At 45.8% G+C, this 15,681-nt stretch overlaps 1 protein-coding gene across 31 annotated transcripts in view; it reads left to right on the forward strand.

The window, feature by feature from the left end:
- Positions 1–9,878: 9,878 nt before the first annotated feature.
- Positions 9,879–15,681, forward strand: part of MAPK8IP3 (mitogen-activated protein kinase 8 interacting protein 3) — a 154,665-nt gene continuing 148,862 nt past the window's right edge. For 13 of the 31 annotated variants that reach the window (XM_073362974.1, XM_073362986.1, XM_073362975.1 and 10 more), the window contains exon 1: positions 9,879–10,372. In XM_073362974.1, coding sequence (XP_073219075.1) covers positions 10,055–10,372 — 318 coding nt within the window. In that variant the 5' untranslated portion in view covers positions 9,879–10,054. The remainder of the gene's footprint in view (positions 10,373–15,681) is intronic. The other 18 variants (XM_073362990.1, XM_073362985.1, XM_073362983.1 and 15 more) reach the window with 2 other exon arrangements.

The following is a 15,681-nucleotide window of genomic DNA, read 5'->3' on the forward strand; positions in this document are numbered from 1 at the left end:
TGCGGACTACGTGGCTCTGGGAAGAAGGATAAAGGAGTTGGAGGCGCAAGTGGTGTTCTCGTCCATCCTCCCCGTGGAAGGAAAAGGCCTGGGTAGGGACCGTCGAATCGTGGAAGTCAACGAATGGCTACGCAGGTGGTGTCGGAGAGAAGGCTTTGGATTCTTTGACCATGGGATGGTGTTCCATGAAGGAGGAGTGCTGGGCAGAGACGGGCTCCATCTTACGAAGAGAGGGAAGAGCATCTTTGCCAGCAGGCTGGCTAACCTAGTGAGGAGGGCTTTAAACTAGGTTCACCGGGGGAAGGAGACCAAAGCCCTGAGGTAAGTGGGAAAGCGGGATACCGGGAGGAAGCACAGGCAGGAATGTCTGTGAGGGGAGGGCTCCTGCCTCATACTGGGAATGAGGGGCGATCAACAGGTTATCTCAAGTGCTTATTTACAAATGCACAAAGCCTTGGTAACAAGCAGGGAGAACTGGAGGTCCTGGTGATGTCAAAGAACTATGACGTGATTGGAATAACAGAGACTTGGTGGGATAACTCACATGACTGGAGTACTGTCATGGATGGTTATAAACTGTTCAGGAAGGACAGGCAAGGCAGAAAAGGTGGGGGAGTAGCACTGTATGTAAGGGAGCAGTATGACTGCTCAGAGCTCCAGTACAAAACTGTAGAAAAACCTGAGTGTCTCTGGATTAAGTTTAGAAGTGTGTGCAACAAGGGTGATGTCGTGGTGGGAGTCTGCTATAGACCACCGGACCAGGGGGATGAGGTAGATGAGGCTTTCTTCCGGCAGCTCACGGAAGCTACTAGATCGCATGCCTTGATTCTCATGGGTGACTTTAATTTTCCTGATATCTGCTGGGAGAGCAATACAGCGGTGCATAGACAATCCAGGAAGTTTTTGGAAAGTGTAGGGGACAATTTCCTGGCGCAAGTGCTAGAGGAGCCAACTGGGGGGGCGCTTTTCTTGACCTGCTGCTCACAAACCGGGTAGAATTAGTGGGGGAAGCAAAAGTGGATGGGAATCTGGGAGGCAGTGACCATGAGTTGGTTGAGTTCAGGATCCTGACGCAGGGAAGAAAGGTAAGCAGCAGGATATGGACCCTGGACTTCAGGAAAGCAGACTTCGACTCCCTCAGGGAACGGATGGCCAGGATCCCCTGGGGGACTAACTTGAAGGGGAAAGGAGTCCAGGAGAGCTGGCTGTATTTCAAGGAATCCCTGTTGAGTTTACAGGGACAAACCATCCCGATGAGTCGAAAGAATAGTAAATATGGCAGGCGACCAGCTTGGCTTAATGGTGAAATCCTAGCGGATCTTAAAGATAAAAAAGAAGCTTACAAGAAGTGGAAGGTTGGACATATGACCAGGGAAGAGTATAAAAATATTGCTCGGGCATGTAGGAATGAAATCAGAAGGGCCAAATCGCACCTGGAGCTGCAGCTAGCAAGAGATGTCAAGAGTAACAAGAAGGGTTTCTTCAGGTATGTTGACAACAAGAAGAAAGCCAAGGAAAGTGTGGGCCCCTTACTGAATGAGGGAGGCAACCTAGTGACAGAGGATGTGGAAAAAGCTAATGTACTCAATGCTTTTTTTGCCTCTGTTTTCACTAACAAGGTCAGCTCCCAGACTGCTGCGCTGGGCATCACAAAATGGTGAAGAGATGGCCAGCCCTCTGTGGAGATAGAGGTGGTTAGGGACTATTTAGAAAAGCTGGACGTGCACAAGTCCATGGGGCCAGACGAGTTGCATCTGAGAGTGCTGAAGGAATTGGCGGCTGTGATTGCAGAGCCATTGGCCATTATCTTTGAAAACTCGTGGCGAACGGGGGAAGTCCCGGATGACTGGAAAAAGGCTAATGTAGTGCCAATCTTTAAAAAAGGGAAGAAGGAGGATCCTGGGAACTACAGGCCAGTCAGCCTCACCTCAGTCCCTGGAAAAATCATGGAGCAGGTCCTCAGAGAATCAATCCTGAAGCACTTGCATGAGAGGAAAGTGATCAGGAACAGCCAGCATGGATTCACCAAGGGAAGGTCATGCCTGACTAATCTAATTGCCTTTTATGATGAGATTACTGGTTCTGTGGATGAAGGGAAAGCAGTGGATGTATTGTTTCTTGACTTTAGCAAAGCTTTTGACACGGTCTCCCACAGTATTCTTGTCAGCAAGATAAGGAAGTATGGGCTGGATGAATGCACTATAAGGTGGGTAGAAAGCTGGCTAGAGTGTCGGGCTCAACGGGTAGTGATCAATGGCTCCATGTCTAGTTGGCAGCCGATATCAAGTGGAGTGCCCCAAGGGTCGGTCCTGGGGCCGGTTTTGTTCAATATCTTCATAAATGATCTGGAGGATGGTGTGGATTGCACTCTCAGCAAATTTGCGGATGATACTAAACTGGGAGGAGTGGTAGATACGCTGGAGGGGAGGGATAGGATACAGAAGGACCTAGACAAATTGGAGGATTGGGCCAAAAGAAATCTGATGAGGTTCAATAAGGATAAGTGCAGGGTCCTGCACTTAGGACGAAGAATCCAATGCACCGCTACAGACTAGGGACCGAATGGCTAGGCAGCAGTTCTGCGGAAAAGGACCTAGGGGTGACAGTGGACGAGAAGCTGGATATGAGTCAGCAGTGTGCCCTTGTTGCCAAGAAGGCCAATGGCTTTTTGGGATGTATAAGTAGGGGCATAGCGAGCAGATCGAGGGACGTGATCGTTCCCCTCTATTCGACATTGGTGAGGCCTCATCTGGAGTACTGTGTCCAGTTTTGGGCCCCACACTAGAAGAAGGATGTGGATAAATTGGAGAGAGTCCAGCGAAGGGCAACAAAAATGATTAGGGGTCTAGAACACATGACTTATGAGGAGAGGCTGAGGGAGCTGGGATTATTTAGCCTGCAGAAGAGAAGAATGAGGGGGGATTTGATAGCTGCTTTCAACTACCTGAAAGGGGGTTCCAAAGAGGATGGCTCTAGACTGTTCTCAGTGGTAGCAGATGACAGAACGAGGAGTAATGGTCTCAAGTTGCAGTGGGGGAGGTTTAGATTGGATATTAGGAAAATCTTTTTCACTGTGAGGGTGGTGAAACACTGGAATGCGTTACCTAGGGAGGTGGTAGAATCTCCTTCCTTAGAGGTTTTTAAGGTCAGGCTTGACAAAGCCCTGGCTGGGATGATTTAACTGGGAATTGGTCCTGCTTCGAGCAGGGGGTTGGACTAGATGACCTTCAGGGGTCCCTTCCAACCCTGATATTCTATGATTCTATGATTCTATGGCAGGCAACCAGCTTGGTTTAACAGTGAAATCCTTGCTGATCTTAAACACAAAAAAGAAGCTTACAAGAAGTGGAAGATTGACAAATGACCAGGGAGGAGTACAAAAATATTATTCAGGCATGCAGGAGTGAAATCAGGAAGGCCAAATCACACTTGGAGTTGCAGCTACCAAGAGATGTTAAGAGTAACAAGAAGGGTTTCTTCAGGTATGTTAACAACAAGAAGGTGGTCAAGGAAAGTGTGGGCCCCTCACTGAATGAGGGAGGCAACCTAGTGACAGAGGATGTGGAAAAAGCTAATGTACTCAATGCTTTTTTTGCCTCTGTCTTCACGAACAAGGTCACCTCCCAGACTACTGCACTGGGCAGCACAGCATGCGGAGGAGGTGACCAGCCGTCGGTGGAGAAAGAAGTGGTTCGGGACTATTTAGAAAAGCTGGACGAGCACAAGTCCATGGGGCTGGATGTGCTGCATCCAAAAGTGCTAAAGGAGTTGGCAGATGTGATTGCAGAGCCATTGGCCATTATCTTTGAAAACTCAAGGGAATCGGGGGAGGTCCTGGATGACTGGAAAAAGGATAATGTAGTGCCCATCTTTAAAAAAGGGAAGAAGGAGGTTCTGGGGAACTACACGCCAGTCAGCCTCTCCTCAGTCCCTGGAAAAATCATGGAGCAAGTCCTCAAGGAATCAATTCTGAAGCACTTAGAGGAGAGGAAAGTGATCAGGAACAGTCAGCATGGATTCACCAAGGGCAAGTCATGCCTGACTAATCTAATTGCCTTCTATGATGAGATAACTAGCTCTGTGGATGAGGGGAAAGCAGTGGACGTGTTGTTCCTTGACTTTAGCAAAGCTTTTGATACGGTCTCCCACAGTATTCTTACCAGCAAGTTAAAGAAGTATGGGCTGGATGAATGGACTATAAGGTGGACAGAAAGCTAGCTAGAGTGTCGGGCTCAAAGGGTAGTGACAATGGCTCCATGTCTAGTTGGCAGCCGGTATCAAGCGGAGGACCTCAAGGGTCAGTCCTGGGGCCAGTTTTGTTCAATACCTTCATTAATGATCTGGAGGATGGCGTGGATTGCACCCTCAGCAAGTTTGCAGATGACACTAAAGTGGGAGGAGAGGTAGATACGCTGGAGGGTAGGGATAGGATACAGAGGGACCTAAACAAATTAGAGGATTGGGCCAAAAGAAATTTGATGATGTTTAACAAGGACAAGTGCAGAGTCCTGCACTTAGGGCGGAAGAATCCCATGCATCGCTACAGACTAGGGACCGAATGGCTAGGCAGCAGTTCTGCAGTAAAGGACCTAGGGGTTACAGTGGACGAGAAGCTGGATATGAGTCAACAGTGTGCCCTTGTTGCCAAGAAGGCTGATGGCATTTTGGGCTGTATAAGTAGGGGCATTGCCAGCAGATTGAGGGACGTGATCGTTCTCCTCTATTCGACATTGGTGAGGCCTCATCTGGAGTACTGTGTCCAGTTTTGGGCCCCACACTACAAGAAGGATGTGGACTAATTGGAAAGCATCTAGCGGAGAGCAACAAAAATGATTAGGGGTCTGGAACACATGACTTATGAGGAGAGGCTGAGGGAACTGGGATTGTTTAGTCTACAGAAGAGAAGAATGAGGGGGGATTTGATAGCTGCTTTCAGCTACCTGAAAGAGGGTTCTAGAGAGGATGGATCCAGACTGTTCTCAGTGGTAGCAGATGACAGAACAAGGAGTCATGGTCTCAAGTTGCAGTGGTGGATGTTTAGGTTGGATATTAGGAAATCTTTTTCACTAGGAGGGTGGTGAAGCACTGGAATGCATTACCTAGGGAGGTGGTGGAATCTCCTCCCTTTGAGGGTTTTAATGTCAGGCTTGATAAAGCCCTGGCTGGGATGATTTATTTGGGGATTGGTCCTGCTTTGAGCAGGGGGTTGGACTCGATGACCTCCTGAGATCCCTTCCAACCCTGATATTCTATGATTCTATGATCTGTCCAAAAAACAAAAAAAATCATTTTTAAGCGTATAAATGTAATTTTTTTTCACAACTGGTAAAGCTTTCACTTGCTTTTACTGTAACAATGTCGCCATCTTTCCGTGACTCAGGGTTTATCGTTTGCTTCTCGACATCACATGGTTGCCATGTCCTCGTATACAGACTCTTCTTCCATTCCTACCTATAAAAAACAAAAATATTTAACCATAAATATTTATAAAACATCTGTAATTTTTCAACAATTTGTTATAGAAAGGGCCTTACCTCCGCCTATGAGTATGCTTCCTCCAAAGCCATTAACAAATTTTTTCTCACACTATCCTCTTTTACATCTGGCAGTGAGTCCGTAAAGGCTTCCTGTTTCTTCAGTTCAATTTCAGGATGAAATGCGGGGTTCGGCAACGGGTCTGCCTCTTTAGCAAAATAAGTGTAAATGGGTCTTCTCTACTGATCATGAGCTGTGGCACCCACAGGCAATTCTGGCTTCTTGGCATCTGTAGGCATCTTGTAAAAGGACATGGCTCTTGTGTCTAGGCTACCAATTTTAAAAGCGCTGTTCACAAAAATGACATGGTTTTATACACAAGGTCAAATGCTCATTGGCTAGAGTTTTTCAAATAATCCACCCCACGATAGACCGTTTCTGAAGGGCTTTAAAGGTTTTAAAATCTTGGTATGAAAGGATTGGTTCAAAAAGTGCATTCTGTGATGTACCTGTAAAACAGCTATGGATTGATCCACTGAAAGGCGGGGCTAGCTCCCAAGGTTCGATGCACAGAACAGTTATCATTTCACTACCCACAGTCACTGGGGTAGGATGTTTTGCTCTGCATCTCACCTCAGTCCCTGGAAAAATCATGAACTGTTTAGCCTGCAGAAGAGAAGAATGAGGGGGGATTTGATAGCTGCTTTCAACTACCTGAAAGGGGGTTCCAAAGAGGATGGCTCTAGACTGTTCTCAATGGTAGCAGATGACAGAACGAGGAGTAATGGTCTCAAGTTGCAGTGGGGGAGGTTTAGATTGGATATTAGGAAAAACTTTTCCACTAAGAAGGTGGTGAAACACTGGAATGTGTTACCTAGGGAGGTGGTAGAATCTCCTTCCTTAGAGGTTTTTAAGGTCAGGCTTGACAAAGCCCTGGCTGGGATGATTTAACTGGGAATTGGTCCTGCTTCGAGCAGGGGGTTGGACTAGATGACCTTCTGGGGTCCCTTCCAACCCTGATATTCTATGATTCTATGATTCTATGACTATAAATCATCATGTTGTCTAGGGATGCAGCTGAATACCAGCTATGGGGGTGGAGAACTTGGTCCATTAGTTGCTGTAATGTGGCCGGGGGGCCCACGCAAACTGAAGGGCATGGTCTTGAATTGGAAGAGACCAAAGAGGGTAGAGAGAGGTGTCTTTTCCCTGGAGTTGGGTGTGAGGGGGTTCTGCCAATATCCTTTTGTTAAGTCCAGAGTGCTGATGTACTCTGCCTTTCCTAGCAGGTCAAGCAGCTCATCAACGCGTGGCATCGGGTACGCATTGAACTTTGATACTGCGTTGACCTTGTGGAAGTCAATGCAAAAGTGGGTGGTTCCATCAGGTTTAGGGATCAATAATACATGGCTTTTCCAGTCACTGAAAGACTCTTTGATCATCCCCAACGCTAGCATTGAGTGGAGTTCCTGTTTCATGGTCTCTCTTAGTTTCTGGGGAAGGGGCTGAGGGTTTTCCCTGACCTTAACTCCTGGTTCCGTCTGAATATGATGGGTTATCAGGTGAATCTGCCCTGGTTGGGTCGAGAAAACAGAAGAGAAGGCAGTGATCAGTTGCTGCACCTGATTTCTCTGCTCTGGAGTAAGATTGTTCCCAACCTTGTTGTAATTGGTAATTTAGGTAAAATATCTTGCATATTTGTTAGAATGTGGCGAATTTAAAAGTGTAAAGTAGGTAAAAACGAACTAATTTATATCATTTAAACTTATTTACACAGAATATATTTCTCTTCTTTAGAAGGGCCACTCTGTTCTGTAACTTAATTCATAATTCCAGACCTGGAATGACTGTTTGCCTTGATAAAACTTCCTTCTGATGTCCAGAATATTGATGTGAAGAACTGGATTTGAATTTCAGCAGGGATAAAATGTGAAGACCAAAATATGAGACTGGAGCTTCAGTAAGGCTACCTTATTCTTTAACATAAGATAACAGGATCCCAGCATATAATACTGTTACCAGATTTGGCCATTACTTTGGGGTATGCTCATTTATTAGGTGCCACAAGTACTCCTTTTCTTTTTGCGAATACAGACTAACACGGCTGTTCCTCTGAAACCTGTCATTTATTAGGGTTACTCTTCTGGGTGAGGGAGGTCTGTAGTTCTATCAATGTACGGCTTGTGTTATTGTGTTATCATACGGAGCTGTACTTCTCCCTGCTGCAAGTTCCCTCCCAATGGAGGTTAATCAGCACTCCCAAGCTGACCCCTTATATGACCCTGGACTCAGTAGGCTGGGTCAAGCAGCATTTCCGAGTTGTCACCCTCATAGGTCATGGGCCCCGCACCGGAACAGAGCACGCCTGAGCAGGCTGGGTCAAGCAGCACTTCCAAGCTGCCATCCTCATATGTCCCAGGTTCAGCATGTCCCTCTCCCTACTTTCACGTTACAATTGTTCTGGTAGTAACCCACTTGATGAGCAAACACCACAGGATTTTTGGGCGCTGCAGGGGTCTTTAGCTTAGGTATGAGGAGTGTTGCTGCAGAGCGAATGAGGAAGCCAAAGAACACCCACGAGGGGGAGAGGGAGAGAGGGAGAGAGAGAGAAAGAGAGAGAGAAGCAACCAGCTTAACCAAGATATTTATTGCCAGGTAATAACCATAGGGGAGCCAAACAAACGAAACAGTTATAATATTAAATCTAACTTAAATTTGATTATAAAAGTCAGGTTTAGAAAACTGTAACTGATCACACAAATTGGGCTCAGAAGGCTATACCGAGAGAGAGAGAGAGAGCTGGGTTCTCACCACTCCGTGAAGCTTGAATCAATTGGGGGTCCCGGGCAGTGGTGGTAGCTGAGGGTCCGGAGTGCTGGAGACAGTCAGAGCCCACAGCACGATCAGTCAGGAGAAGATGAAGTCCCAATGCAACTGATGCAGATTTTGTATTCAGGCATCAGAACACTTACTTGAGCATGGGTAGCGGTTTTTATAGGGAAACAACAATGGTTCACGGGAGAACACTAGATTTATTTATGGGTAAACTGATGGCTCAAGGGAGTATACCAAAGTTGTTTTGTTCAGGCTAGACAATAAGATCTGATCATTCCTGGCTATGTACGGTGCTCCTTGGAGGGAGTTCACAATGCAATTAGGGAGCTTCACTATTTTGGATACCAATAAAGGATTTATTACTAGAATTGGTCTGATAACTACTGAGCTGTGTGTATGCAGGTGTGGGTTCATTAACATCTGGAGCAGAGATCCCCCATCATGCAGCGCTTCCCTGCTGTTCTGGTCCCAGAGTTCCATGCAGTTCTTGCCTTGGAATCTCTGTTCTCCATGCCTCCCTGTCCCATCTTCAATGCAAATGAAACTAGGGGAGTTTCCTTAATCCTGTCACCCTTGTCTCAGGGGTTTAGGTGTGTCTCCAACTGCCTTTTCATTGCTTTTTGTAAGTCTTTCTTCTGATTGGTTTTGGTTCAAGCAGAGGCTGGGGGGCAGGGAAGGTCTTTCGTGAGTCAGACAGGCTGGGTACTGTGCCCTGGTTCGCCACGAACACAGAGCTGATGTAGTTTACCATGATAACAGGATCCCAGCATATAATACAGCTTTGCTGTTCAGGTCAAGATGCTGCATTGGGTCCATCTCAATCAAATGGTTAGGGTGCCTTCATGGTGGGGATCTCTCATTTTGTACCCCTTAGTCGCACCTTTGCAGCAATCATGCAGGTTACTACTCCAGCTTGTGCATTTTGTGTGCAGTCCTTGAGTTTAGATAACTCTTCAATGAACCCCTGAGGCAAGAAACCCACCAAGCCTTGAATATCTAGTTTCAGGTAGACTTCAGTGTATCCTGTGGGTTGTATTACAAGACTGGACTCTGCTGGCACCTAGATATTTGAGGGGGCATGGGCGGTTGTGCAAATGACATAAATGCAAAGATAATGTCTGTCTAGTAGAGATGAAACTCATCCAGTCTGCCGAGATTGGGGACAGAGACCCTGGTTTTGCTATATGCTATACAGTACCTAGTATACTAAATAGTGAGTCCTTAAATCGAGAACCATGTAAGTATTTAATTTACTGCAATAACCTTCCCCTGCCCCCCTTGAAGCTTTCTAATTAACAAACAGACTATCTGGGTCCCTTTTGGTTAACTCCTTAAACAGATGGGGCCCGTTTCATTAGTAAAAACTACCCCAGGATCATTGTTGTTACCAGGACTACTGCAGGTCTTCTTGCATAAAAGGGTGGAGTAGGGGGTTTTGGAGGGAGAGTGAGGATGGAGCGGAGTTTACTTTTAACCCTTCAGTGTATGATTATGTTGCCTTCCTTATGGGTAGCCTCGGCCGGAGAGGCCTGGTCCCCTCCCCCGTGTGTGGAGCTGGCGATGACACAGCACGTAGGAGGCGGCGCTGGGAGTGCCCATTGGCGCAGGGAGAGGAGGACGGGCACAGCCCGGCGGCAGCCTTAGCCTCGACGTCCAAGGGGAAGCGGAGGCAGGCTCGGCGGCAGCGGCAGGTGCCTCGGCGGCGGTGCTCTCCCTGGAGCCCGGCAGGCCGACGGGCAGCAGGATGCTGGAGATCCAGCTGGACGATGGCGGCGTGGGGGGGTACCCGGGGGACGATTACTGCTCGGGCTCGGTGATGTCGGAGCGGGTGTCGGGCCTAGCCAACAGCATCTACCGCGAGTTCGAGCGGCTCATCCGCTGCTACGACGAGGAGGTGGTGAAGGAGCTGATGCCGCTGGTGGTGACTGTGCTGGAGAACCTGGACTCGGTGCTCACCGACAACCAGGAGCACGAGGTGGAGCTGGAGCTGCTGCGGGAGGACAACGAGCAGCTGCTCACGCAGTACGAGCGCGAGAAGGCGCTGCGCAAGCAGGCAGAGGAGGTGAGCCTGGGCCGCTGCTTGACCAGCGCCTGCGGGCCGGGCCGGGCCGGGCCGCGCCGCGCCGCGCCGCGCCGGCCATCCATTAGGAGCGGGGGCGGGCTCTGCGCCAGCCGCTGCGGGATGCCTCCAGGGATCGGGCTGGGAGAGGCCTGCGCCACCCTAGCCAGGGAGCCCGCACCGCTGGATCCCCCCCTTCTTTATCCTCGGCACCCGGTCATCCCCGGGGGGCAGCCTGGCCCCCTCCGAGACAGCAACCAGGGTCTCTCTCATCCCCGGCGCGGCCACGACCTCCTTCCCCAAGGACCCCCGGGTACCCTGAATTCTTTACCCCACAGCTGGGGGCTGACTCAGCCAGTTTGCTCCTCCCACCCTAGGACTCCCTTTCCGGCTCCAGTGCAGCTGGGATGGGAGAAGAGGGGATGCGTGCCAGCTGCTTTCCGAGGAGCACAGTGCCATGGCAGAAAAGCATCTAGCTTGTTCGGGTACCAGTAGCAAAGTGTCATTGCTGCATCTAGCGTGGGAACTCTCGTTTGTAAACGTTAGAAGAGGAGCCAAGAGCTCAAGTTGCTTGTTGTAGGGGCAGTGCTGTGTCTGCCAACTGTAAATGAGTGCGGTGATGGAAGTGGAGCTCCATGGATTTTAGCTGTAGCTCAGGAAAGCTTATGCTCAAATAAATTGGTTAGTCTCTAAGGTGCCACAAGTACTTCTTGCCTGAGCCACTCAAAGGGATTGACAGCTGTGAGGTTTGGTTTAGGGTGAGGTAACTTGATCATCTGGTTATATTGTCAGTCTTTTAACTGTAGGCTTGTTGTTGAGTCATATCGGGTGCGTCCTACATTGTAGGGGGCAGAAATGTTCTGTGGATTGGCCATAGGCAAGGCAGGAGTAAATCTTTTCTCTTATATCGGCAGGCCCTGGTTCCTATCTCTCTTAAGTAAAATGTAGACGGTCAAAGTGTTTTCATTCCAATCTCTAATAGTGATTCCACCCCCCCCCCCATACACACACACACATCACATTAGCATGCAATATGGACAAACTTGGGGATGAAGGCAGGACAGGGAAAAGCAGTGGTGATTGTAAAGAAGTTTGACATGCAGTGGGAAGACCTAATAATTCTGGAATATCTTTCGACAAGAACACCTTGTTCTACAGCTAGGATGCTATCAATGTGTGGCATACATCATGTATTTTTAAGTGTTGTCCCTTAGCTGTGATTAGATATACTCCTGATTTCATTGTTCCAGAGCCATAAATGTTCTTGACAGCTGTGACCTTACATTCCCTGCAAACATATCCTGGAGACTTTTACCTTAATTTTTAAAGTGAGATAAGATCAATCAGACAATCGTCTTTTCCTTTGTCCCTGAATCTAGGATTGTATTGTGTGAGTAGGCAGGATCCATTGAAGATCAGTATGAAAGTAAACGAAGTCGAGAGGTCAGCATTTGGTGAAGCTTCGCTATTAAAATAATTGTTGCCAACTTAAAAGCAAGAAAGAGGAGAATAAACTAACAAACAAAGTAACTGGGGTTCCGTGAATTTGAAGAATGTAGTTTTAAAAAATAACAAAATAAACCACTTGGAACCTATGCTGCTAATATTTGTTTCTGATGAGAACAAAGAAATTTAAAAAATCAGTTTACTTTTTATACTTCACTCAATTTGGTTCAACAATGGTAGTCCGTGTCACTTCATTAGGCTAGTGGCTACACAGTGATGTAATGTTTGGAAATGCTTTTAAATCTAAACAATAAGCTGTTCATTTGGAGTAAAAACAACTTTCTCAAGATATTGGTCTCTAATTCTAAAAGAATTTATTTTTTACCAGACCTACACTTTGGGCCTTAATAACATGGCTTCTGCAACCCAAAATGTAAGGTTTGCTGGCTGCCAGTTCCACTCTTATCTTAAAAAGAAAAGGAGTACTTGTGGCACCTTAGAGACTAACAAATTTATTTGAAAATAAGCTGCTACGCTGAAACTCTTATCTTAGCCACGTCTAGAGCAGTGCAATTAAGTTGATGGGGAACAGCCTGGAAGTAGCTCATGAGAGACACAATCACCTGGCTGAAAGAGGAGCAAAATTCCTTGATCGCTAAGACCCAACAGGAGCCTCGGAGGGAAAGAATAGCTCAGTTCCACACCTCCCTCTTGCTGCCTGTGCTCCTGCCACTACTAATTCCAAGAGCGGCTCCTCCACTTTTACAGCTCATCCAAGCACTCTGTGGAGCCTTTTCAAAACAGCAGTCTCTGAACTGTAGGGAATGAAATCCATCCAGTTGCATCAGCCCTTCCCTCCCCCCCACCCTCCCAACAGTCAAATTATTGTCCCTTAATTAACCCAGGATCATGTTGATTTATTTTTTACCATTTTGGACCAACTTCTGTTGGTGAGAGAGACAAACTTTCACGCCACACAGATTTGGTCCAATAAAAGTTATTACCTCATCCACCTTGTGTCTCTAATATCTTGAGACCAACATGGCTACAGCACTGCATACAAAGATATACTAGATCATTCATGTTATTTCACTTTTAATCTTTTTAAACTATGTCCCCCCTTTAATTTTACAGTTTGGTGTGAACTTTAAGTATCTCATGCTCAAGGAAAATGTGTGCATTAGTATCAAAATTATATCATTATGGAGTTACTTCATCCTAGGGTGACCAGACAGCAAATGTGAAAAATTGTGACGGGGTAGGGGGTAATAGGAGCCTATATAAGAAAAAGACCCCAAAATCGGGACTTTCCCTATAAAATCGGGACATCTGGTCACCCTACTTCATCCTGCTTTCAGAGATTTAGAGTATTGGCCAGCTTCGTTGGGTGTAAGTCTTCTCTAGAAATCTAGAAAAGAAAAAGAAATCTAGAAAAGTGATTGGAGCTGAGGGCTTGGAAAACAAGAATGTTTCCTAACATGTTTAAAGAAGAGAGGGTATCATAACTCCATCTTTTCCTTGCACCGCTGGTTAAAGCCTCTTGAACTCCATAGAACAGAACTCAGATTGGCACATATCAATGGTAGGTCTAACTTTCCAGTGAAAAGCTTTTATGCTCTGCTCTCTTGACTGAAGTTCAAGGTCTATAAGCAGCATCCACTGGAAAATTGCCACCAAAAAAATCCATTTTGATTTTAAATGAGCAATCTCAGCAATTGTGACTTCTTATTTCTGAACAGTAAAGTTCGCTTCTTGCCTAATCAAACTTTCAAGCTGCTACATTTGAAAGGTTTTGTTTGCATTAGCTAAATAAGGATTAGTTTAATCCTTTGCTTTTAACTTTAGGAGTCAGGCTTGAAATACCTGCTGAAAACTCAGCTATTTGTATTTTGCATTACATGCCCTTTAATTCACTACCAGAAACATGTGTTCGCCAAGCCATCAGAGTCTCAAAGATTTCTTCTACTTTCAAAGCCCCTGTCCGATCTGACACTGGAGCTGGTGAGGACCGCTCCAGAGTGGGCCTGTGATGTGACATTTTCCCTTCTATTAGCCCTAGAACCTGTTAACAAGTTGATTTTAAAATATAGCCTGCTGGAAGCTACTATCTTTGAGACCTCCTCTTGACTTCTTGTGTGTGTTTCTGTGCTCTGATCCCCTCAGCCTTTTTAAGGGTCTAGAATGGCGATTGACTGGGCCTTTGCAGGGGTTGCCACTAATATGTGGAACTCACTGCCCTTAAGCGTCTGGCCACCATTCCTTCCTAGTTCCCACAGCCAATAAAAATATTACTTTTCAGGCATGTGTTTTTGTAATTTTAGGTAGCCACCATTTAGGATTTCCCCGATCCTCCTCTTTCTTTTTAAAAAAAACAAAAACTTTTTGACAATTGACTATTTTGTTCTTGTGTGATGATTTATGATATCTCAGTTGTTTGTTTCTAAATGTTTGTGGGGAAAAATATAAATGTATCATTAAATCCTATTGGAGACTGGCCAGTGGTTACTTTAGGTCAGCTTTTCAAAGATATTTAGGTGCCTTAAGATACAAATAGGCTCCTAGTGCAATTTTCAGAAGGGCCTAAGCAAGTTGGCAGCTTTTGAAAGTCCCACTATGCTCCTATCAACATTTGTAGGTGCCCAAATACCTTTTGAAATATGGCTCTACCTGCCCTGTTGAGGGACACTTTTATACACTGTCTCCCCTATCCCCACACTCTAATTTTCTTGTAAGGTATCTAGGAGACAGTAAAAAAGTTTGTCTATTAGATTGTAGCTATGGTGTATACTCAAAGATCTGTTTCTCTCCCTTGTGACTTTTTTTCTTAATTGTCTTGGTTTTTTCCGTCTTAGTGATGTGAATCTCACAGTCTAGGAAAGAACTTACTCTTGCCCCATCCTGCAATCTGACCTCAGAAATAGTTGCTTGATGTAAATTTCTGCAGATTGGTGGTGATCTCATACCACAAAAGACGAAAAACATTCTAGCAGACTCTATATAAAAAGAGACTCGGCCCATCATACTATACTAATAACTAAGTGCCATTCCCTTTATATTCTTCAGACCCCTATTCACCCGCTCCTGTTGGTTGCAGGCATTGACATGAGTGAAGATGAATAGGAGAGATGGGTGCATTGAATTTCACCCACAGAATGAGCAGCACAATCTCTGTGTTTATGTTGTCTTTTGAGTTCTTTTGTTAAACATTATTGTTTTTAATCTTTTTAGTCTTGAAACAGGATGGCTACTGATCCTGGAAATTTGTTGGAAAACACTGAGAAATTTCTCTGAGACTAGATTTTTTTTTTTTCCCTGCTGAATGTATAAATGTTAAATTTTTGAATTACGACACTTTCCATCTGACTTGTTATAGACTTCAAACGTAAGCAGATTTTGTGACCTGCCCTTTCAACTAATCAGAAATAAAAAGGAGTATGACTGAGTGGCTATGATGGGATGGTCTAAAAAATTCCAAGTGTTGGTCAGGTATTTAACATAGTATCTTCCTATCTGTCCCTCTAGTCAGAACTGTATTTGGGTTTAGAGCTCACTAGGTTTTCACAAGTTATGATTAAAATTCAATACTGGATGTAATCAAAAAACCAAGTTTCCTGGAAATCCTGCAATTTCAAATTCAGACCTCAATAAATATTCAGTGGAGGTAAAATGTTTCATTTTCCCCTTTCATCTGACTTATGTTGTGGGCAAATAAGAGGAGTAACTATTCCCTTTAGCAATAACAAACATAGAGTCAATAGTGTGATTGATACCAACATCAGGGGACTGGAACACATGACTTATGAGGAGAGGCTGAGGGAACTGGGATTGTTTAGTCTGCAGAAGAGAAGAATGAGGGGGGATTTGAT

The sequence above is a fragment of the Lepidochelys kempii genome, chromosome 10 (genome assembly GCF_965140265.1).
Source record: "Lepidochelys kempii isolate rLepKem1 chromosome 10, rLepKem1.hap2, whole genome shotgun sequence".
In the NCBI taxonomy this organism is placed as follows: Eukaryota; Metazoa; Chordata; order Testudines; family Cheloniidae; genus Lepidochelys; species Lepidochelys kempii.